Source organism: Antechinus flavipes, chromosome 6, assembly GCF_016432865.1.
Source record: "Antechinus flavipes isolate AdamAnt ecotype Samford, QLD, Australia chromosome 6, AdamAnt_v2, whole genome shotgun sequence".
In the NCBI taxonomy this organism is placed as follows: domain Eukaryota; kingdom Metazoa; phylum Chordata; class Mammalia; order Dasyuromorphia; family Dasyuridae; genus Antechinus; species Antechinus flavipes.
This window is the reverse complement of record NC_067403.1, coordinates 244832647-244857402: the sequence shown is the minus strand read 5'-3', so window position 1 is coordinate 244857402 and position 24756 is coordinate 244832647. Positions and strand designations below refer to the sequence as shown.

General features: G+C 33.7%; 1 protein-coding gene across 1 annotated transcript; it reads right to left on the bottom strand.

Annotated features, from left to right (window-relative positions):
• Nucleotides 1-5046: 5046 nt before the first annotated feature.
• On the bottom strand, nt 5047-6011 carry LOC127541092 (olfactory receptor 10AG1-like). Its single transcript, XM_051966184.1, has one exon. The coding sequence runs from the start codon at nt 5968-5970 to the stop codon at nt 5047-5049; it is 924 nt and encodes a 307-aa protein (XP_051822144.1). The 5' UTR covers nt 5971-6011.
• Between the last annotated feature and the right edge of the window lie 18745 nt (nt 6012-24756).

Genomic DNA, 24756 nt, shown 5'->3' with positions numbered 1-24756 from the left:
AAGAGAAAAATAAGGAAATTATGTCTTGCTAAAAAGTATCATAAACAAGGAAGAAAAAAATAGTAGTACATTAGTTAGCCACAAAGAGTAACATCCTGAGAAAATTAGAAAAGCAGAGAATAATCTACTTTTTTATATCTATGAAGGAGAAAAGAATTGTCTGACAATGCATTGAATGACCATTTTTATTCCTTCTCAAGATTATTCTTCACTTCTTTTGGTATGATATTTTAGCCAACAAGCCCGGTTCATTTGGTATTTCATTTATACTATTCCAAGATCTGAGATCTCTTAATGTAGAAATTGGTAGGTCTTGTGTAATTCCAATTGTGGTGGCTACACCATATTTAAATTGTTTGTATTTTTTTGCTTGCTATATTTTTCTCTTAGTGAAGCGGTTTGTGAATGTGGCTATGATATTCCTATAGAGACTATTGACTAGCTATTTTTTATTAGAAAATTGATTATTCATTGCTTTGCCAATTTGCTGAAGAAAGTTTGGAATAGCTCTAGGATGACCAGTTAATCTTGGTGTTGTGTTAAGGTACTCTAGTGAGTCAGATTGTCTCTCTGTCTCCCTCTGTCTCTCTGTCTCTGTCACTGTCTCTGTCTCTGACAATCTCTCTCTGTCTATGCATGACTTTGTACCTGTCTTTTTCTATCTGTGTCTCTCTCACTCTTTGTCTCTGTCTCTGTCTCTCTTTGTCTCTTTTATTTTCCCTAAGAGCAGCTCTACATAGTTTTGACTCCATGGAATGGCATGCTTCCAAAACTCAGAAGTGCTTGGTGCATACCCCACTTTGCCAGCCCAATTTAACTTAGTTTTATGTTTTATTCTTTTATTAGATTTTTAACCTCTTTGACTGAATGTAAATCAGCACATGCTATGCTCACTTCTTTTTTTCTGTTTGTTTTTATTTCTCCCATGTTATTTCCCTTTTGTTCTGATTTTCCTCTTCCAACATGATTCATAATGCAATTTGTATTATATATATATATATAATATATATATATATATATATATATACTTAATTCAAATCGAAAAGGACAAAAAAAGATTTTAACCTTGTTGAGGATTTTTCCAATGAGGTAATTCACTTTTTTTTTTCATTCTTTGTTTCGTTTTATTGTTTTTTTTTTTTTATTCTCACAAATGTATTAGCTTTTATTTGCTCAACTCTAATTATTTAAGAAATTATTTTCTTCAGTGAAATTGTGTACCCCTCCTAACTATTTGATTAACTCTATTTTTTTTGTTTCAACTCTACTTTTTAAGGAATTTATTTTTTCTTCAGCAAATTTTTGTTCTCTTTTGGCCAATTCTGTTTTTAAGGTATTTTTCTCCTCATTGGCTTTTTGTGCCACTTTTATCATTTGGCATATACTTGTTTTTAAGGTGTTTTTTTCAGTATTTATTTGTTCCTGTGTCTCCTTTACCAAGCTTTTGCCTTGTTTTTCCTGCCTTTCTTGTGTTAATAACTTATTAAATTATTATTTAATTAATAATAATAAGTTAATAATTTTCCTTCTTCATTTTTCCTTTATTCTATTACTTGACTTTCAAAATCATTTTTGAGCTCATCCATGGCCTGAGACTAATTCGTTTCTTTTAATTCATGGATGCTTTGGTTATAGGAACTTGGATTCTTATCTTCTGAGTGTGTGTTTTGATTTTCCTTATCATAACAGGAACGTTCTGTTATCAGAATTATTTCCTATTGTTTGCTCATCTCCCCAACTTATTACTTGGCTAGGATTCTGCTTCTGGGGTGGAAGGTTCGCTGTCCAGAGCTGCCGAGTTTTGTGAAACATTTTTCAGAGATATTCAAAGAACCTTTACATTTCCAATTGTTCTAAGGAGATAAAATCTAAGGAAACATGTTTATTTATGTCCTTTCCTGTGTTCTGTTCTGTGAGTGAACACAAGCACCCTTTTATCCTGGTAAAGTGTGCAGAAAGACCCTGATTAGCTCTGGCTAGTAATTCTAGTTTGCTAGTGTACTTCCTTGCCTTGAGCTAGGCATCCATGTTGTGACAAAAATACAAGCGTGAACAAAGCAACAACTTCCTACCTCATTGCTAGCAAAGCCATCACTGTAATCTCCTTCTGATGATTTGTTCAACCATCTAACATACCTGGATTGAGAGCTCTAGGAGCAGTAGCTGCTGCTACTACTAATTCAGTGGTTCCCAAGGCCAGCTCCTGCTTTGTTTAGGCTAGGATTGCATGGTGTGGCCTCTTCTGTACTGCATTCCACTCTTACCTTGGGACAATAGATCTCTCCTCCCAACATTGTAAATTGTCTAAGGCTGCAAATTTCTTTCATTGTCTTTTGTAGGTTCTTCCACTCTAGAATTTGTTTAGAGGTATTATTTAGGGGGATAAAGTAAAGTCTTGGGGGAACATCTCAGGGAAGTTCCTGCATTAGTTTACAATTTAGCCTCCATCTGAAATTCATCAACTTTTTAATATATAAAATAATGTTAACATGCATTATCTTATCTGAATCTACCATTATAACTTAATGTTTATATTGCAGACATAATGTACACCAGGTATTTTTATTGTGCAGATTATGACACTGAGATTCTAACCATGTCAATAATTTACTTAAATTTCAACAATAATTTTCAGAGTGAAATTTTGTTGTTCAGAGTGAGCATCTTTGTTAAGTAGAATTTTTTTTTTCCTGACTTGCTTAGCCTTGGGAGATAGCTTTTCTCCTAAACAACTTAACATATTTTATTGAAAAGGAAAGTATTATTATTCAAATTCTTATAAGTTGAAAACATTTAAATTTTATTAAATTATTTTCCTACTCCTCCACCTGGAATATGGAACAGAAATATTCAACATTTGGATAGGCAAAAACTCAATAATGAATCTTCTTTGGAAATGGCCATTAGTCAAAGGATATGAACAGACAATTTTCAGATGATGAAATTGAAACTATTTCCACTCATATGAAAGAGTATTCCAAATCACTATTGATCAGAGAAATGTAAATTAAGACAACTCTGAGATACCACTATATCCCTGTCAGATTGGCTAACATGACAGGAGAAAATAATGATGAACGCTGTAGGGGATGCGGGAAAACTGGGATACTGATGCATTGTTGGTAGAGTTGTGAACAAATTCAACCATTTTGGAGAGCAATCTGGAATTATGCCCCAAAAGTTATCAAACTGTGCATACCCTTTGATCCAGCAGTGCTACTACTGGGCTTATACCCCAAAGAGATACTAAAGAAGGGAAAGGGATCTGTATGTGCCAAAATGTTTGTGGCAGTCCTGTTTGTAGTGGCTAGAAACTGGAAATTGCATGGATACCCATCAATTGGAGAATGATTGTGTAAATTATGGTATATGAATATTATGGAATATTATTGTTCTGTAAGAAATGACCAGCAGGATGAATACAGAGAAGCTTAGAGAGACTTACATGAACTGATGCTAAATGAAATGAGCAGAACCAGGAAATCATTATAGACGTCAACAACAATACTGTATGAGGATATATTCTGATGGAAGTGGATTTCTTTGACAAAGAGAAGATCTAACTCAGTTTCAATTGATCAATGACGGACAGAAGCAGCTACACCCAAAGAAAGAACACTGGGAAATGAATGTAAACTATTTGCATTTTTGTTTTTCTTCCCGGCTTATTTGTTGTTCTTCCTGAACAACAACAAGCAACAGCAACAAGAGAACTGTTTGTTCCAAACATATGTTGTATCTAGGATATACTGTGACATATTTGATATGTATAGAACTGCTTGCCATCTGGGGAAGGGGGTGGAGGCAGGGAGGGGAAAAATCAGAACAGAAGTGAGTGCAAGGGATAATGTCATAAAAAAATTACTCTGGCATGGGTTCTGTCAATAAAAAGTTATAATTATTTAAAAAAAAAAAGGAAAATGGCCATTAGACCTTATGATCTGCCCAACCAATATTTGAAAATGCTCTTGGCCTTACCATTTAGGCATTGGAGGATGGAGTAAACCATTCTCCATATTTTACCATAAAATTTGCTAGTAGGATCTAACATGCTTTACACCTAGGCATCCTCCCTACTATTATGAACTTAGGAATTTGAGGTTTGAACATTATGATTTCTCTTTCTCTTTCTCTCTCTTTTTATTTTTTTTCTTTATCTCTCTTTCTTTGATTCTCTGTCATTATATCTTTGTCTCTTTGTCTCTATGTGTGTGATTTTTTTAATTAATGTCCCTGTGTTTCTGTGTTTTTGTCTCTTTCTCTCTCTCTTTGTGTTTGACTCTCTATCTCTATCTCTCTCTGTCTCTGTGTTTGTATCTCCTCTTGTCTCTGTATCTCTGCAAGATATCTCTATGTGTCTCTGTCTTTATTCATATCTCTCTCTCTCGTCTCTGTCTCTGTCTCTGTGTCTCTGTCTCTGTCTCACACACACACTCACACACATACAGCTAAAAGCAGCTCTTGTTAGTTTCATGACATAGAACATCAAGCTACTATCGGTAGGGAGATCTTGGTGCCCACCTCACTTTCCCAGACAAACTTCAGCTTCTTTTCATGTTTTCTTCCTTCATTAGATTTTAATGTCCTTGATGACAGTGACTGTCCCCAGCACTTGGCACAATTCTTCACATAATAGTAGATCCTTAAAAAGTTGCTTTAGCTGTAATTCAATTGAACAATTCAAGTAATGTTGCTCATGCAAACATACATACAGAATTAAAATGGCCAATAGCTAAACAAGTAAATTTTGAGTAAAAGAAGTAAGTTTGAATTCTTTAGGATAATAGGACAAAATATACTCAAATTGCACTTGATGTTTCCATAGAAAGTGGTCACCTTGTGAGATAACTCAGTCAAGGACTAATGAAATAAACTAGACATCAAAGAAGGCATTGAATATCTTTAAATATAATCTCTTCTACTTTGTCTTAAATATATCATGGATGACTATGAAAAAAAAATATTTAATAGTGCCAGTGTAACAAATGAAAAGAAAAAAAAAAACTATTTTATTTTTTGATGTGACCATCCAATTAGTGAATCACATCATTTTAGAAGGAGTTTTCTCATTGCAACAATTACATCCTTATTCCTCAAACTATATATAATAGGGTTTAACAATGGAGTCACAATAGTATAGAAAAGAGCGAAGACTTTGTTTGATTTAGCTGAATGACTGGCTTTGGATCGAACATAAGTAATAGTAGCAGACCCATAGAATAAACATACAACCATAAGGTGAGAAGAACAAGTAGAAAAGGCTTTGGATTTCCCTGACGTCGATGGTAGTTTCAGGATAGTAGTTATGATTGTGAAATAGGATATGAGTATCAACAGAAAGGGAATCATGACAAAAATGAAAGTATTAACAAGTAAAGAGACCTCTTTCTGATATGTGTCCCCACAGGCAACCTCCAGCAGTGTTGAGGAGTCACAGAAAATATGATTGAGTTTGTTAGGACCACAAAAGTTCAGAGAGAAAATATAATATGTGACACCTATCTGAGCTGGTACCCCAGTGATCCAGGCGGCAATCACCAGTTGGACACATACCTTGTGATTCATGATAAGAGGATAGTAAAGAGGCTTACAGATGGCTACATATCTGTCATAAGCCATCACAGCCAGAAGTAAGCACTCTGCAGCTCCTAGAATATAAAGGAAGCAAGATTGTATAGCACAGGACAGGAATAAGATGTTTCCCTTCTGAGTCCAAATATCTTTTAGCATTCTAGGGAGAGTGACTGATGTGTAACAGATTTCCAAGAAGGAAAAGTTTCCAAGGAAAAAGTACATGGGAGTTTGAAGAGTAGGATTCATCTTAGTTATTACAATGAGCAGGCCATTTCCTATGACTATATTTATATAGATGATTAAAAAAATTCCAAATAGAAGATTTTGGAGGTTAGGAAGGTCAGAAAATCCCAGAAGAATGAATTCCACCACAAATGTAACATTGCTTCTTTCCATTTGTCACTTTCTTCTGGCTGTGGAAATATTGAATTCAGAATGAGCAAATAACTTTTTTTTCTCTAGGCCTCAGTTACTAACTTAGAAATATAGAAAGGGGGATGGACAGAGGGTATTGTTTAAATGACCTCTTATATCACTCTTACAATTTATATGATTTCTTCCTATGATTGTATTATTTAATGTTCTATTCTATAAAGATCACGGCTAAATATAAACATTCTATATTCTCTCTTAGAAGGTCAAAGTCAACAAATGAATTTTGGTTAAATACGAACTATATGTGAAGGAGTATATTAATGTTTTTATACTATCTTTCTAGAATATTAAGTGAAAATATGGAATTTAGATACTGGGACACTGATACATTGTTGGTGGAACTGTGAGTGGATACAACCATTCTGGAGAGAAGTTTGGAACTATGCTCAAAAACTTATCAAACTGTGCATAACCTTTGATCCAGCAGTGTTTCTAGTAGGATTATATCCCAAAGAGATCTTAAAAGAGGGAAAGGGACCCATATGTGAAAAAATGTTTGTGGCAGCCCTTTTTGTAGTGGATAGAAAATGGAAACTGAGTGATGTCTTTCAATTGGAGAATGGCTAAATAAATTGTAGTATATGAATGCTATGGAATACTATTGTTCTGAAAGAAATGACCAACAGGATGATTTCAGAGAGATCTGGAGAGACTTATAGGAACTGATGCAAAGTTTAATGTGCAGAACCAGATCATTATACACGGCAACAACAAGATTATATGATGATCAATTCTGACGAACATGGGTCTCTTCAACATTGAGATGATTCAAATCAGTTCCACTTGTGCAGTGATAAAGAGAATCATCTACACCCTGAGAGAGAACCATGGGAACAGAGGGTTGGAACATAACATAGCATCCTTACTCTCTCTGTTGTTATTTGCTTGCATTTTTTTTCTCGGTTTTTCTTTTTCTTCCTTCTTGGTCTTACTTTTCTTGTGCAACCAGATAACTGTATAATTATGCATACACATATGGGATCTAGCATTTATTTCAACATATTTAACATGTATTGGACTACCTGCCAGATAGGGGAGGGAGTAGAGGGAAGAAAGGGAAAATTTGCAACAAAAGGTTATGCAAGGATCAATGTTGGAAAAATTATCCATGCATATGCTCTGTAAATAAAAAGCTTTAATTAAGGGAAAAAAAAGGAAAGGAAGAAAGGAAGATTGCGAGAAAAATTTGGAATACAGATTGAGAAGGTGAATGATGAAAGCAATTTGTGCATGTTTTTGGAAAAATAGAATAACATCATAAAACATGAACATTTAAAAAAAATAAAGTTTTTTGGACAAGGGTCTTATCTTAGATATCTCCATGTACCTGGAGCATAATACGAGAATAACAAATGTGTATTTAAAATGTGGATCACTATTGTGTTATGAGTTCAGGTATACTTAGTACTCCTAAATATTTCTTTTATTGAATAATGTGTAAAATAGCATCTTTAGAGTTTCTATCATCTATGGTAACAGATGCATAATTTAAAAGTAAGTTTTTCCTCATTTCAAATTTTAGTTTGAACTTATGGTCTATTCATTCCCAATGCAATCTATATTAAACTGAGAATTAAACATTAAGTTGTTCACAAAAAATATATATATATATTTGTATCTATGCAGATGTATGCATATACTTATATATGTATATACTTGTGTACACACAGATACACACATATATGCGTGTAAATATGTGTACATCTGTGAACAAATATGTATATACACATATATTTACATACAAATATATACATATACACAGAGAAATCTACACACATTATATTGAATTACATGTTGAATTTTATCTTGAGCTAAGATAAGAGTCTGGTAAATATATTCCATTGAGGAAATAAGTCAAGTCATGGTGTAGTAACTTTAGGTTTTTGAAAGTACCACAGGTGCAGAAGATTGATTTTTTTTTAAAAGCATAATGATAGAAAAGAAGCAAAAATGTTATAACTCCTTTAAATTTATCTCTATTCTCAACCCTAAACATGCTATCTCTCTAACCATCTTAGTTCTTCCATTGTGGTTACTTGGGAACCCATTCAATCTCTACTCATAAAATGCATATTAAAGCCTCCCTTTTAGTGCTTATTACTTGCTGTCTAGAGCAAGCAATTTAATTTTATTGTGCCTTGGCTTCCTCAACTATATTATGAAAGGGTTCTGAGATCTTTTTCAGATCAATGTTTACAATTCTGTGACCAGAGAACATTCAGTATCATTTAACCTTTTAACATCACTCATTTTCAATCTCTATTTCTGAACATTAGAAAATATGAAACAAAATTTAGTTTTATACTACAAGGCAGATATGATTGAATTTCACTTAGAGTACTGACTTGAAGCTAAACTAAATAAGTAAAATGCATTGTTGTTATAATTCTTCTGCAATTTTCATCCATAAAAAGTAAAATAAATTTGTGCTTACACTTCCTTTTTGTTGGGAAGATTATTTGAAATGGAAAATCAAAAAAAAATGTTCAAGCTCAATTCAAGACATCCTTGTCAGAATCATTATCCATTCATAATCATTTTGTCTGGAATCGTTTGACATTGCCTTCTCCAAAGCTTTTTATAACTGAGGGAATCGTGACAAAAACGGTTAAGTGACTTCTTCAAGGTCACAGACACAATTAAACTCAGGAAGAGGCCTGTCATTGTACCACATATCTCCCCAAATATACATTTATTTCTAAATTGTTATAAGCAGACATTATATTGTTTCCTATCTTCATCCCTTAGGCTGTACAATATTGATTGGTAAGCCATAGCTCCTTAAGGAAAATGTTTGCACAATATCTTTAAGTGATTACCTGGTGCCAATTCTCTGTCCTCCCACTTGTAGAGAAATATAGATTAATTCATCAAAGTTAAAGGAACATATGTTAAAATTACAATTTGGACTAAATTCTTATTAATCTATAAATAGGGAAAAACTACTCCATTAGAGCCATGTGACCTCATGGAAAAGGCAAAAAACAAAAACAAAAACAAAAACAAAAACAAAAACAAAAACAAAAACAAACAAACAAACAAATAAAAGAAATAAACATACAAATAAAGACAATAGATTAGCATAAAGATTTGGGTCACAATAATAGTGACCTTCCTTAAATACATCAAACCACTCAGCATTCCTCCTTGAGTATATACCTTACTTTCCAATTCTCTTCACTAAAACACATCTCTTCCCAGAAGAATAGAAAGAGTGCCATTTTTTTGGTCTATTCTATTTTTTTTAACATTGATATAATTTATATTCCCTAGTTCTGGTTGTTAATCTTTCTCTAACCTAAGCCTCCCCCCTCCTTTCCCCCAACTCTCTCTCTCTCTGTTTCTCTCTTTCTCTCTCTCTCTCTCACACACGCGTGTGCACACACACACACGGACACAATCACATCACAGTATCTCTCATAACAAATTGGAGCTATGTAAAAAAAGAACAGGAGTTTGGAATTGCAGAAAATACACAACTCATTCATCACATAATATTTCTATACCAAGAGGAGACATACATGTTTCAATGTCAGACAGTATAGTAATTAGTGTTCTGTACTCTGGCAAAAAAAAAAAAAAAAAAAAAAGCGTCTCTGAAGTCTCTGAAGAAACTAATTTTCTTCTTAGGAATAGGATTTAAAATTACTATCAATAACAAGAAAATAATATCTTCTTTGTCCATAAGATATTTCATGGTCCTCCATTAAGCTTTTAATTTGCCAGAATTTTCAGGTTTAGCTTCAAAATTACAATTGATTATGTTGGTATATAATTAGCATATAAGATCACACTAAATTTAATGGTGAATAAAATAAGAAAGTTCCTTGCAGATTCATAACTAGAAAACTCACAAAGTAGCTGTTTTTTTCAATATTTGATACTTTATCAAGTATGTTACATATTATTTCACCTTCAATGAAGAAAACACACTAAGGTGTAGACAATTAAGACCTCCTTTTTTACAAGGGTGGTAATCCAATGTAAGAGAGCTTAAGTGACTTGAAAAACTTTCTAGAAATACCAAATATCAGAAGGAGATCCTCCCAGATCCTCCCGTATTCTATACCAATATTCTTTGCCCAATAAGAAGCAACTTCAGTAACAAAATAAGTGATAAAAGAGAATACAAACAAAAGAGATTGTTTTAATTGTATGGAATGAAACATTTCTCATGCAAAAATTTTAATGCAATGACAATTAAGAAACACTAATTTTTAAATAATTCTGGAAAATGTTGATATTTAAATTATATTTGAAATTGTGATGAAGAGATAAATTTTAGATCTCTTATTCTTTTATAGATAGGAATTCAAATAATATTACCAGATTATATATATACACATATATATGTGAATATATGTGTATATACATATATATATATAAAGTAAGAATAGTAAATAATCACTAATGATTATTTAAAAATGTTACTAATAAGAAAAAATAAGAAATGAATTACTTTTTCATAAATCATAAAGTAGATAATAAGGTAAAATTTAGACATAATCACTTTTGAACTTCTTAGAAAATATAAAAACAATGTCATAATGTTGTCATCTAAATAGAGAAACCCTTTGGCATTCTGCAAGTATATAGTAAATTATCTATCACAATCATTGATTTAGCAATTTAATTGATGTGTCATTAAGGAAACTAGTGACAGAAAGAACCTGCAAGGAGAAAATACTATTTTTTTTTCTGTATGAAAGAAAATAAAAATACTCTGGATAAAGAGTGTAGATTTTAATGCAGCAATGAGTGAACATGTTTTATCAAATAGATATAATGCAATTCTGTGTAAGAATGAAAATGAATGTACAGAATTAAAGAAGTAGTGATAAAAAAAAGTTTAAAATGATGTCATGGAAAAAAATATATAACAGCAACCACCAATAACTACAATACTATAAAAGAAAGTAAAACTGAGGCATAAGTGAGTTCAGATTAATTTCAATAACAAATTTACTCATAAAAAAAAAGATGAAATATATTTCCTCCTTCTTATCATTGTAGGTCAGGAGAACTAAGATTATGGAGATTTGAAAAAAAAAAACATTAATTGCTTGTATATATCCTATATAAGATTGTTTATATTTGACCACAAATATATACATCCTCTGTTTTCATTTTTACAAGGGATATGGGAGGAGTAGTATACAAGGTAATAACTATGGTGTAGTACCAAAGAAAAGAAAAAGAGGAAGTATTAACAAAGAAGAAAAAAAAAAACAGAAAAAGGAATTATGGGGGGGAAAAGTACTTTGGTGTTATTTAGATAGCTTGGAGTTCAGGTTTTATTTGTTTTTGTCTGTCTAGGTACATAGATCGGAACTTATTTTGGGGATGGGAAGAAATTTCATTCTTTGTGCATTTATTCCATGAATTTGTGAACCCTAAATATTGTTAAGTATTTCAAAGCTTTCAAGAAGCTTCTAGAATAATAGGTCTACAACTTTCTTTATAATTTAAGAATTTGGAGTTGAGCAAGCAAAATGGTTCACACTTACCTTTATTAGATGAGATTGAATTATATTCAATTGGTTCCTTTAATTCATATGTTGAAAATAATATGAGAAAATAGTAATTATCAAAAAGAAAGTGCTTCAATCTTTGCAAAACTATTTACATGTTATCAACTTATCCTCACACCAGTTCTTTAATACAGGTACCACTTTAAGGAGACTGTGCACAAACTATCTGAATAACTTGATTAAGTGTCAAAGGGAGATTTGAAAACAGGGATCTCATGACTTTTCAATTAATCTATTCTTTTACTCCTGTAAGCATTAGCTTATACTAATGCTTTCCGTCTAATTTTAAAAAGGGAACTTGACTCATAAAAGTGATAACAAATTGACTCATCATTCTTTTAAGTAGAAGTCATTCTTGCACTTCTATTTTGTCTGGGGAAAGTTTTCCCATGATTCTTACCACATTTTAATACCAATGGTCCTCTTGTTTAAAGTCCGGTTTTCTAAGCATCTTCTTAATAAGACAGTGTTACATAGTGGAAATATGTGGGAATTGGAGCCAAGGGAATAAAAGGCAACTTTAGCAGTCCTATTTTCTAATTATCTAATAATTGAAAAGTCACTATTCTTCTGGTTAATTTTCCTATTTTGGAATGATATTTTGAATTCTTTGAATCTTACTTTTTTGTGAAAAATAAGGTAAAATATATAGGATGCTTTGACCGTGTTTATTATTCTTATAAGATTGATACCAACCAATATTTCCATTCAATTATTTGAAAATCAACCAGTTCCTTGTGTCTTTAAACATATATAATCTTTTTTCTTTCTATCTACATATTATGGGCCAAAACTCTGAACTTGAAACAAAAGATTTTTACAAGGTACTAAGTCAGTGGAATTGATAGAGACAATAGTTATCTAATTTAGCAAGGTTTAATATGATTGATTTAATCCTACTCCTTGGAGGATGTTATTATGGTCCAGAACTTGAAACAAGGTACTAAGTGGAATTGAGGAGACAATGGTTAAATCTAGTTTAGCATTGATTTAATCCTACAACAAATAATGGATTCCTAGGGATATAATGATTGGTTTGTACTCAGTGTGTAGCATATAAGCTAAAAGCCTCAGCCAGGGAGATTCAGAGATTCAGAGACAAGCAGAGAGAAGGCTGGAGGCTGAAGGCTGGAGCACAAAGCCATGGACTCAGACAGATTTATTCCATCTCACACCACCTTGATGGCAGGTTCTCCTCCTTTGCTTCTCCACTGAAACCAAGACTCCAGAAGGCCTCCAGAAAACTATCCGAGCCCCAAGTAAAGGAGATACAACTTTGAAAGAGACAATAAAAGATTTGGACTTTAACATTTGGCTGCATTTGTGGTGATTACTGAACTGAAAGGAAGCCTGTTCCTAGAGACCCCAAGGAAATCTCAACAGAGAACATTACATTTTAGAGAGAACACTACATCTACCAAAGAAAGAAAGATTTTGGTGTTTAAATATCTAGTACTCACTGTTCAGATCTTGGTAAGGCACACTAGTAATCTCATACTGAATTGAGGCATAGAGTATAATCACAAGGAATCATGGTTAATCAATCATAACCTGGTTTGAATCCATCTTCTATTACTTTTTTACTGCATAACTTTAGTAAGTTATTTGCTTCACTTAGTTGGATCCTGTCTGAATGCAGCAGATTGGATCCAGGAGATGTTTCTCATATTTGTTCACCCTGATTGGAAGACTTGAATGAACATAGGAAGACCAAAAAAAGAAAAAAAAAAGAAAAAAAAAAAAAAACGAGTCTGGTAAGATGAAAGGGTTCTGGGCCAGATCACTGGCTCTAAAGCTAAGTCCTAAATGCCTGCCCTTTCCAGGTCTTCTATTGCATAATTAATATATTAACCAATTCTGTCATCTGATATTTCCAACAATTCCTAACCCTTGGTATTCCAGTTTAAATCTTTAGACTTATAGGTTTTTCCACTTGTTCTGCTGCTAAATTCTCTTTTATGCATATATATGTCTGTGTCTCTGAGGTGTTGTTTTTTATGTGTATGCAAACACACACATATCATGTCATATATATATATATATATTATATATATATATGTGTGTGTGTGTATATATATATATATATATATATATATATATATATATATATGTATCTTCATCATAACTGAATGTATTAAAATGTTTTTCAAGATGAAGGTGAACGAGGTGGGGGGTATAGCCAAGATGGCAGAGAAGATACATGCATCATTCTAAGTTTCCCTTCTATCCTCACAACTAATTACCAAATTCAGCCTCAGAAATAGTGCTTGACTGGTAAAATCCATGTATAATGAGAGTACAATAGATCACCAGTCAAAGATAATCTGGAAGATTGTCAGAAAAATATTTGTCCTAATTGGCGGGAGCAGGCCAGAGTAGGCTGAGAGGCAGAAACAGAGGCTAGCACAGCAAGAGAACCAGGGCAGGGTGCTCTCCATGGGTGAACAATTTGCAGGGAGGACTCTACCACAAGTTGGCTGCTCTGCTTTAGTTGCAAAGCAGTAGATCAGCAGAGAAGTTAAAGCCAAAGGTAGAGTGTTCTCTAAAAAAACACCAGAATCTAACAGGATCTGGCTATACCTATGCATCCCTGAAAGTGACTCAGCACAGACCACAACACAGCTGTGCAGTCTCATTCTGCAGCATTGGGCTTTTGCCCAAGGCAATCACACTTCTCATCATCAAGAGGGCTCTGCCTAGGGCAGTCACAAATCTTCATGGCAGGAGGGCTATGCCTGGGGAAATAGAACTTCCACAATGCAGCTATGCTTCCTAGGGCAGAAACACTTCCTGTGAAAGGCTCTTCCCAGGGCAGCAGCTGATCAACACAGCCAGGTTCTGCCCAGGGCAGTGACACTTTTGCTGCTCAGCTAGTCCCAGGAGCAGGGCTCTTCCCAGGGCAATAGTACTTCTGCAGCTTGGTCATGCTTCCCAGGACAGTGACATTTCCATTGCACAGTTCTTCCCAGGGCATTTCTGAAGCTTGGTCACTCTTAGCAGCCCGTTTTCAGGACAGCTATTATCCATATAACTATCCATGTTCTGCAGAGGAAGCTAGTAACATCCTTGCCCTGAAGGCAGACCCTAAGAGCTTTTTGAAAAATGTGTTAAAAAACATTCATGGCTTCTATACAGAAAGAGAGCAGGTGTTCAACCCCGAGGAAACTGATAGCAGACAGTCTCCAAACAAAGCCCCAAAGGGAGATGTAACTGGGACCCATCACACAAGGCTCTCCTAGAAGAAATTATAAACGATCTTAAAGACAGCTTGAAGAAAAATGGGGAAAGGAAAGAGAAGCTCTGCAAAAGAGTTCAGAAAAGGCATACAATTCACTTAAAGAGAAATCTGATAAAGTAGAAAAAGAAAACAACTTCCTGAAATGTGAACTGGAAAAGGTAAAGAACTCCCAGGGAGTGCAGAGAAACAGAATTTGTGAATTGGAAAAGATAAAGAACTTCCAGAAAGTAGGATTTGTGAATTGGAAAAAAGAAAATAACTCAGTTAAAAAAAATAGTGAAATGGAAAAATATTCCATAGAGCAAAACAACTCATTCAAAAACTCAATTGGACATATATAAAAAGAAGTTTAAAAAAAGATAATGAAGAAAATAACTCATTAAAAATCAGAACTGAACAAATAGAAAGGAATGATTCATTGAGACATCAAGAATCAGTCAAGCAAAACCAAAAAGAAATGGAAAAAAATAATAGGAAAAAATGTTAAATATTTATTTGGAAAAACAATAGACCTGGAAAATAGATCTAGGAGAAATAATCTGAGGATAATTGGACTTTCTGAAAATTATGATTAAAAAAAAAAGAGCTTAGAAACTATTTTACAGGAAATCATCAAAGAAAACTGTCCAGATAGAGGTAATAGAATCAGAAGGTAAAATAGGCATTGAAAGTCGTCATCAAACACCTTCTGAAAAAGACCCTAAAATAAAAACTCCAAGGAATATTTTGGCTAAATTTCAGAACTATCAGACTAAGGAAAATATTACAAGCACCCAGAAAAAAAAATTAAATACCAAGCCACAACAAGGATTACCCAGGATCAAGCTGCTTTCACATTAGATTGAAGGACCTGAAATCTGATATTCTGAAAGAAAAAAAAAAAAAAAAAACTTAGAATGTAGCCAAGAATAAACTACCCAGCTAAGCTAAGCATTTTCTTCCAGGGAAGAAGATGGACATTTAATGAAACAGATGAATTCCATCTGTTGCTAAAAACAAACAAACAAACAAACAAACAACAACAACAACAACGAAAAAAAAAAAAAAACAGAGCTAAACAAGAAAAATTGATCTCCAACTATAGGACTCAAGAGAAGCAGACAAAGGTAAAAAGAACTCTTAAGAACTATATTTCTGTTATGGATATACACAAAGAGTTCATATATAATTTGATTTTACTGATATAATATAAAAAGGGAAGTAGAAATGGAAAGGGGATAGTATCAGAAAAAAAGGAAAAGGGGAGATAAAAAGAAGGAAATTGCATCCTAGGAAGAGGCAAAGAAAATCTATCAAATCTGAGGGAATTTAGGAAGGGGAAGGAACTCTCATCTTACTCTCATCAGATTTGGCTCAAAGAGAAAATAATTGATAGATCTGGTTTACAGAGAAACTTCTCTCACCTCATTAAAAAGTGGAAGAAAAAAAGGGAAAAAGAAAAGAGTAATAAAGAAAAACTATAAGAAAGAGCAAAGGATTCAAAAGGGGTAGGAGGGATTCTTTTTTTTTTTTTTAATAAATTTTTATTGATAGAACGCATGCCAGGGTAATTTTTTACAGCATTATCCCTTGCATTCATTTCTGTTCCGATTTTTCCCCTCCCTCCCTCCACCCCTTCCCCCAGATGGCAAGAGTCCTTTACATGTTGAATGGGTTGCAGTATATCCTAGATACAATATATGTGTGCAGAACCAAACAGTTTTCTTGTTGCACATGGAGAATTGAATTCAGAAGGTATAAATAACCTGGGAGGAAAAACATAAATGCAAGCAGTTTATATTCATTTCCAGTGTTCTTTCTCTGGGTGTAGCTGCTTCTGTCCATCTTTGATCAATTAAGGCTCTCTTTATCAAAGAGGTCCACTTCTATCAGAATACATCCTCAAACAGTATCATTGTTGAGGTATATAATGATCTCCTGGTTCTGCTCATTTCACTCAGCATCAGTTCATGTAAGTCTTGCCAGTCCTCTCTGTATTCATCCTGCTGGTCGTTCCTTACAGAACAATAATATTCCATAACGTTCATATACCACAATTTACTCAACCATTCTGGTAGGAGGGATTCTAAAGAGGGAAGGCTGCATAAGGTAAGTGGTGCCCATAAGTTTAATACGGGGGAGGGAGGTAAGAGGAATAAGAAAAAGAAAAGCATAATCTGGAGATAATAAGATGGCAGAAAATACAGAATTAGTAATTTTAACCATAAATATGAATGGGATGAACTCTCCTAAAGTGGAGGCAGATAGCAGACTGGATCAAAAGCAGAACCCTATAATATGTTGTTTACAGAAAACACATTAAAGCAGGAAGATATATTCAGAGTAAAAGTAAAAGGCTGGAGCAGAATCTAGTATGCTTCAGGCAAGGAGGGGTAGCCATCCTTATCTCAGATCAAGCAAAAGCAAAAATCAATTTAAGGATGGAAACTATATCTTGCTAAAGGGTAGCATAAACAATGAAGCAATGTCAATACTAAACATATATAAAACATGTGTATAGCTTCTAATTTCCTAAAAGAGAAGTTAAGAGAGTTACAAGAAGAAATAGACAGCAAAACTATAATAGTGGGAGATCTCAACCTTCACTCTCAGAACTGGATAAATCAAACCACAAAACAAATAAGAAAGAAGCTAAAGAGGTAAATAGAATATTAGAAAAGTTAGGTATGATAAATATAGATCTTTGGAGAAAACTGAATGGAGACAGAAAGGAGTATACTTTCTTCTAAGCAGATCATGGAACCTATACAAAAATTGACCATATATTAGAACATAAAGACCTCAAAATTAAGTGTAGAAAGACAGAGATAGTAAATGCATTCTTTTCAGATCACAAGCAATAAAAACTACATTCAACAAAAATCTAGGGGTAAATAGACAAAAATTTAATTGGAAACTACATAATCTTATCCCAAAGAATGAATGGGTGAAACAGCAAATCATAGATGCAATTAATAATTTCACCCAAGAGAATGACAATAGACAACATACCAAAATTTGTGGGATGCAACCAAAGTGGCAATAAGGGGAAATTTTATATATCTAAAGGCTTGCTTGAATAAAATAGAGAAAGAGAAGATCAATAAATTGGCTTGCAACTTAAAAAGCTAGAAAAAGACCAAATTAAAAATCCCCAATCAAACACTAACCTTGAAATACTAAAATTAAAAGGGGAAATTGATAAAATTGAAAATAATAATAATAATAATAAATTAATAAATAAAACTAAGAGCTGGTTTTATTTAAAAAAAACAATAAAATAGATAAATCATTGGTAAATTTGATTAGAAAAAAGGAAAGAAGAAAATCAAATTGTTAGTCTTAAAAATGAAAAGGGAGAACTTTCCACCAATGAAGAGGAAATTAAAGCAATAATTAGGAGTTACTTTTTGCCAATAAATTTGACAACCTAAGTGAAATGGATGACTACCTTCAAACATATAGGCTTCCCAGATTAACTGAGGAGGAAGTAAATTGCTTAAATAGTCCCATTTCAGAAAAAGAAATAGAACAAGCTATCAAGCTATTAATCAACTCCCTCAGAAAATGGTTTTACATGTGAATTCTAGTAAATTCTACTAAAGTCTTCCAAACATTAAAAGAACAATTAACTCCACTGTTATATAAACTATTTGAAAAAAATAGGGATTGAAGGAATCCTACCAAATCCCTTTTATAACACAGACATGGTACTGATAACTAAACTAGGTGGATTGAAAACAGAGAAAGAAAATTATAGACCAATCTCCCTAATGAATATTGATGCAAAAATCTTAAATAAAATATTAGCAAAAAGATTACAGAAAATCATTTCCAGGATAATACACCATGACCAAGTAGGATTTATACCAGGAATGCAGGGGCTAGTTCAATATCAGGAAAAATATTAGCATAGGTGACTATATCAATAACCAAATTAACAACAACAACAACAACAACAACAAAAAGATATGATCATCTCAATAGAGGTAGAAAAAGCATTTGATAAAATCCAACATCCATTTTTAATAAAAACACTTGAGAGTATAGAAATAAATGGACTTTTCCTTAAAATAGTTAGGAGCATTTATTTAAAACTATCAGTAAGCTTCATATGTAATGGGGACAAACTGGAGCCATTCTCAGTAAGATTAGAAGTGAAACAAGTTGTCCACTATCACCATTACTATTCAATATTTTATTAGAAATGCTTTCTTCAGCAATAAGAATTTATAAAGAGATTAAAGGAATTAGAATAGGTAATGAGGAAATCAAATTATCACTCTTTGTAGATTATATGATAGTATACTTAGTGACTCCCAGAGATTCTGCTAAAAAGCTATTAGAAATAATCCATACTTTTAGCAAAGTTGCAGGATACAAAATAAACCCCCATAAGTCATCAACATTCTTATATATCACTAATAAAATCCAACAGTTAGAGTTGCAAAGAGAAAGTCCATTTAAAGTAACTAATAATAGTATAAAATATTTGGAATCTGTAGGCCAAGGGAAATTCAGGAACTATATGAGCAAAACTACAAAACACTTTCTACACAAATAAAGTCAGATCTAACCAATTAGAAAACATATTAAGTGCTCTTGGATAGGCCAAGCAAATATAATAAAGATGACAATACTACTAAACTAATCTATTTATTTAGTGCTATACCAATCAGAATCCTAAAATTAGTTTAATGACCTAGAAAAAATAACAACAAAATTTATCTGGAAGAACAAAAGGTCAAGATTTTCAAGGGAACTTGTGAAGACTGAGTTAGCCCTCTGGATACCTTAGAATCAGTCAGAATCAGGATAAGTAAAAGTCCTTGGTCTTCATTCTTGGTCTTTAGGGATATAAGTGAATTGGATGGACACAGAATCTCCATGACCTCTCCTCTTTATCTCTCACCCAAAAGTGACCATAACTAGTCTTATTCCACTCCCTAGTGTGGAGTAAATTCTCCTACAAGTCTCTGTATACACCAATTATTGAGCCAGCATAGAATCGTGGGAAGGGCCATTTTCCAAGCATATTATAATAGAGTATTATTGTCCAATTGGTAATTAGCCTAAAGTGCTTGGTTGCCCGGCCTCAGTACATCAACTCAAGAGTTTCAGCCCTTTACACCTCCCCTTTCTTTTGTTTTAGAACATAGGTGGTGATGCCATCCCTTAATTCTCAGGGAGGTAAGAACCCCCAAAAGGAGGTGATCACACCCTTTCTGACTTCTCAGAAAAGAAGTTGAAAACACCAAAAAAGAGGTGATCACCCCCCCCATCAACTTCTCAGGAAGGGAGGTGAAAGCACTAAAAAAGGAGATGAACCTGCCCTCCCTGACATCTCAGGAAGGGAGATGAAAAGTACCAAAGGGAAGTGGAGAATGCTAGTGTGTTTGTGGGCTGAAGAGTCTTATTAGAAACTGGTATGCACAAACCCATCAGCATGGGAGATATTACACAAGCACATAGCAATAATGCACAGGATATTAATGATGACTCTCCCCACAGCCAGTGCAGGCGCAATTGGTGTAACAAACATGAATTGTACATGCAAGCAGTGAAATAACAAACAATATAAATCGATATGGTGTTGTAAAAAAGTTTCCAGAAGTCCTAGAAGGAGGTTTGTAAATAACAGTCACACATATGCCTTCTTCAGCAGCCAAGAGATTGGTCCAAAACCAATCTATTGTCCATTGTTTCACGTGCCAGGGAATCCAATGATCCCACAGTTTTTAAGTCCTGCAACAATTTTTTATGTGTTAGGGAATCCAATGTTTCCTGCAGATTTTGAAGTCCTGCAACAGTTTTATCATTTCTCAGAATATCCAATGATTGCTGAGGGTTTTCAAATCCTACAACAATCTTATCATGTCTCAAAGAATCCAATGATTCCTGAGGCTTTTGAAGTCCTTCAACAATCTTATCATGTCTCAAAGAATCCAATGATTCCTGAAGGTTCTGAAGTCCTACAACAATCTTATCATGTCTCAGAGAATCCAATAATTCTTGAGGGTTTTGAAGTCTAACAAATTTTGATATTCATGAGTCAAACACCGTAACTGCCAGGCTCTTTCAGTGCTGGGCACAGGCAGCAACAGAACCACCCAATGTTTCTTGGGTCTTCTCCTTTGTTTCAAGGGTCTGCTCCATCTCTCTCCAATGGACAAGATGAATACTGCTCATTGGCACCTATCTGATTCCTTCTCCATCTATAGATATACAAGCAAACCTTTTCCCCCAAGCAGTTAACCTATGTGGTCCCTTCCATTCACCATTTTCTTGGTCTCTCCACATCACCTGGCAATTATCTGATAGTGGAGCTGCTTGCATTGGACACTGCCCATCTGGTGGGTTATAAAACCTGTCTGCTGGAGCCAGTGCATCTTTGTCAAAAATCAGGAAGTTAATAGTATAAAGAGCTAGATTTAGAAGTTCTTTAGGGTTACTTGTGGCTTCCCCTTTCTTTCATTTTTGGAGCAGCATCTTAATGACTCTGTTTCTCCTCTCTACTATTGCCTGTCCTTGAGAATTAAAGGGTATGCCAGTGGTGTTTAAATTCTTATCCTGTGCACAGAAGTGTGCAAAATCTTTAGAAGTATATGTAGGTCCATTTTCTGTTTTTATTGCTTGTGGCACGCCCATAATTGCAAATGCTTGTATAAGGAATTCAGTGACTACTCGGGCTGTCTCTTTTGCTGTTGGTATTGCGAAAGTGAATACTGAAAAAGTGTCTATCACAACATGGATAAAAGACAGACGACCAAAAGATGCATAATAGGTCACATCCATTTGCCAAATTTCATTGGGTCTCAAACCACTAGGGTTTTTTTGTGGAGGGCTGAAACTCTTGAGTCGTTGCACTGAAGTCAGTTCAAGCACTTAGAGCTAATTACTGACTGGACAATACTCTATGGTCATATGCTTGGAAAATGGTCCTCCCCACTATCCTGTCCTGGCTCAATGATTGGTATATACAGAGGATTGTAGGAGGGACTAGGGAGTGGAATAAGATGAGCCAGAGTCACTCTTTGCGGTAGATGAGGAAGAAGGTGGTCGGGGAGATTCTGCTTCCATCCTGTTCAATCCTGGGTCTAAAGACCAAGAATAAAGACTAAGGACTTTTGCTTATCCTGACTCCGACTGATTCTGAGGTATCCTGGGTACTAGCATGGTCATTACAATTCTTCCCTGGAGGGAGTCCAGGAGTGTGGAAAGGAATGCAAGCTGTACAGGCTTTTACTATGCTCCTAGCTTCCTCTCTTGTTATTCCAAATTGCAAAATGTATTATTAGGTGTGGCCTGGGATTGGCAGACTTAGGGGAAAGGTGTAGAAAAGGGGGAGGTGGGAGAACTCTAAAGGAGAACTGTTTGAGGGAGATGGTCATCAAAAGCAATATATTAAGAAGGAGGGAAGAGGGAAAGTAAAGAGAAAAAAAACATAACAGGATAAATAAGGTGGCAGGAAATGAAGAATTAGTTATTTTAACTGTGAATGTGAATGGGATGAACTTTCTCATAAAATGGAAGTAGAGAGCAGACTGGATTAAAATCCAGAATTCTACAATATGATGTTTACAAGAAACTCATTAAATACATACAGAGTACAAGTAAAGGGCTGGAGCAGAATCTATTATGCTTCAGGTAAAGTAACAAAAACAAAAACAACAACAACAACAACAACAACAACAACAACAACAACAACAACAACAACAACAGCAAAAACATGGGTAGCAATCCTGATCTCTGATCAAGTAAAAGCAAAAATAGATCTAATTAAAAAAGATAAGTATGAAAAATATATTTTACTAAAGTGTACCATTGATAATGAAGTAATATCAATGCAAAACATATTTGTACTAAGTGTTATAGCATCCAAATTCCTAGAAGAGAAGTTAAGAGAGATGCAAGGGGAAAAAAAAAGACTGCAAAAATATACTAGTGGAGGATTTTAACCTTCCTCTCTCAGAACTAGATAAATCAAACCACACACACACACACACACACACACACACACACACAAAAAAAAAAAAAAAAAAGAAAAGAAAAGAAAAGAAAAAAGGCAAGGAGGTAAATAGAATATTAGAAAAGTTAGGTATAATAGATCTTTTGAGAAAATTGAATAGAGACAGAAAGGAGTTTTTTTTTTTCCTCAGCTATTCATGGAACCTATACAAAAATTGAACATATATTAAGACATGAAAACCTCAAAACCAAATGCAGAAAGGCAGAAATAAGAAATGCATTTTTTCAGAACACGATGCAATAAAAAAAATCACATGCAATATAAGGCCAGGAAAAAAATACATAAAAATTAATTAATCTCAGGAATGAATGGGAGAAACAACAAAACAAAGACACAATCAACAACTTCATCCAAGAGAATAAAAATAATGAAACAACATACTAAAATCATGGGATGCAACCAAAAAGGTTATTAGAGGAAATTTATATTTCTAGCTGCTATTTGCATAAAATAGAGAAAGAAAAGGTCAATGGATTGAGCTTACAATTTAAAAAGCTTGAAAAAGATCAGATTAAAAACCCTCAAATACCAAATTTGGAATTCTTAAAATAAAAGGGAAGATTTAAAAATTGCAAATAAGAAAAGTATTGGATTAATAAATAAAACAGAATTATTTTTGTGAAAAAAAATTAAAAAATAAACAGTTAATTTGATTAGAAAAAGGAAGAAAATTAAATTGTTAGTCTCAAAAATAAAGTTAATGAACTTTCCATCAATGAAGAAGAAATTAAAGCAATAATTTGGAGTTATTTTGCCCAACTATATGCCAATAAATTTGTTAATCTAAATGAAATGGAGAAATATTTACAAAATATAGATTGCCCAGGTTAACAGAAGAGGAAATAAATGATTTAAATAGTCCCATTTTAGGAAAAGAAATAGAACAAGCTATTAATCAACTCCCTAAGGAAAAATCCCCAGGATCAGAAGGATTTACATGTGAATTCTACCAAACATTTAAAGAACAATCAACTCCAATACTATATAAAGTATTTGAAAACCTTAAAAAAGCATCACCTTAAAAAAAAGCATTAGAAGTAAAAGCTATATTGAAAAAAATGTTTATAATGAATATAATCAAAATAAATATGCCTATAAATTACAAAATGTATTATTATAAGCCATTCATCACATTAAAAAGCTCAATTTGTATGAAAAACAAATAGAAGAAGAAAATAAAATGATAATTTCATGAAAATATTTTTGAAATTATTAATAGACCCCACATCAGCAAAGGACTGGAAGATCTTGATTCCAACATGAAAACCCTCCATAACTCCCCACATGCCTCAATCCTGCCAGGGGAAGGAGCAGACTCAAGTTCTAAGAATCACCATATGGTTTACCAGAACAGTTCACAAACAGCCATACTCCAGTTGTTAGGCCAAAGGGCACAGGCTTCAGCATTTCCCCAGGGAAATGGAAAAAACAATCCACAGCTCTCTGCACATGGCACTACAAGCCCCACAACTTAGCATCTGGTAAGCTTTGGCCTTTAGCACTATAAGCTACTGCCCCACCTCATCCCTTAAGGGCAGCACCACATAAGAGGGGTTGGGGTCTCAGGAAAACATCAGTGCAGAATTATGCAAACAGTCAGGGTATGCAGCCCCAGAACAAGAAGACTGAAACAGGATGATTTCAAAGATTGGAGCAGAACTTAAATTTTACATTAAGAAAAAAAGCAAAAAGTATGGGTTAAGATAGCAATTACAAAAAAGAATCTTACCATAAAGAGTTATCTTGGTGACAGGAGAGTTCAAGACATAAAAGCAAAACAGAACAACAATGAAAAAACATCTGTTGGTAAAGTCTCAAACAAAAAGGGTATTTAAAAAAGAGTCAACACCTTAGCAAAAGAAAACAGATGTTTAAATCATAAACTTGACCAAATGGAAAAAGAAGTACAGAATTAAGGAAAACATCTTTTAAAAGTTTTAATGGGACAATGGCTTGAATTCTTATAAATT

Bases quoted from the DNA above. Each gene is read 5' to 3' on its own strand.
- LOC127541092 (XM_051966184.1), bottom strand. From the start codon at position 5,970: ATGGAAAGAAGCAATGTTACATTTGTGGTGGAATTCATTCTTCTGGGA.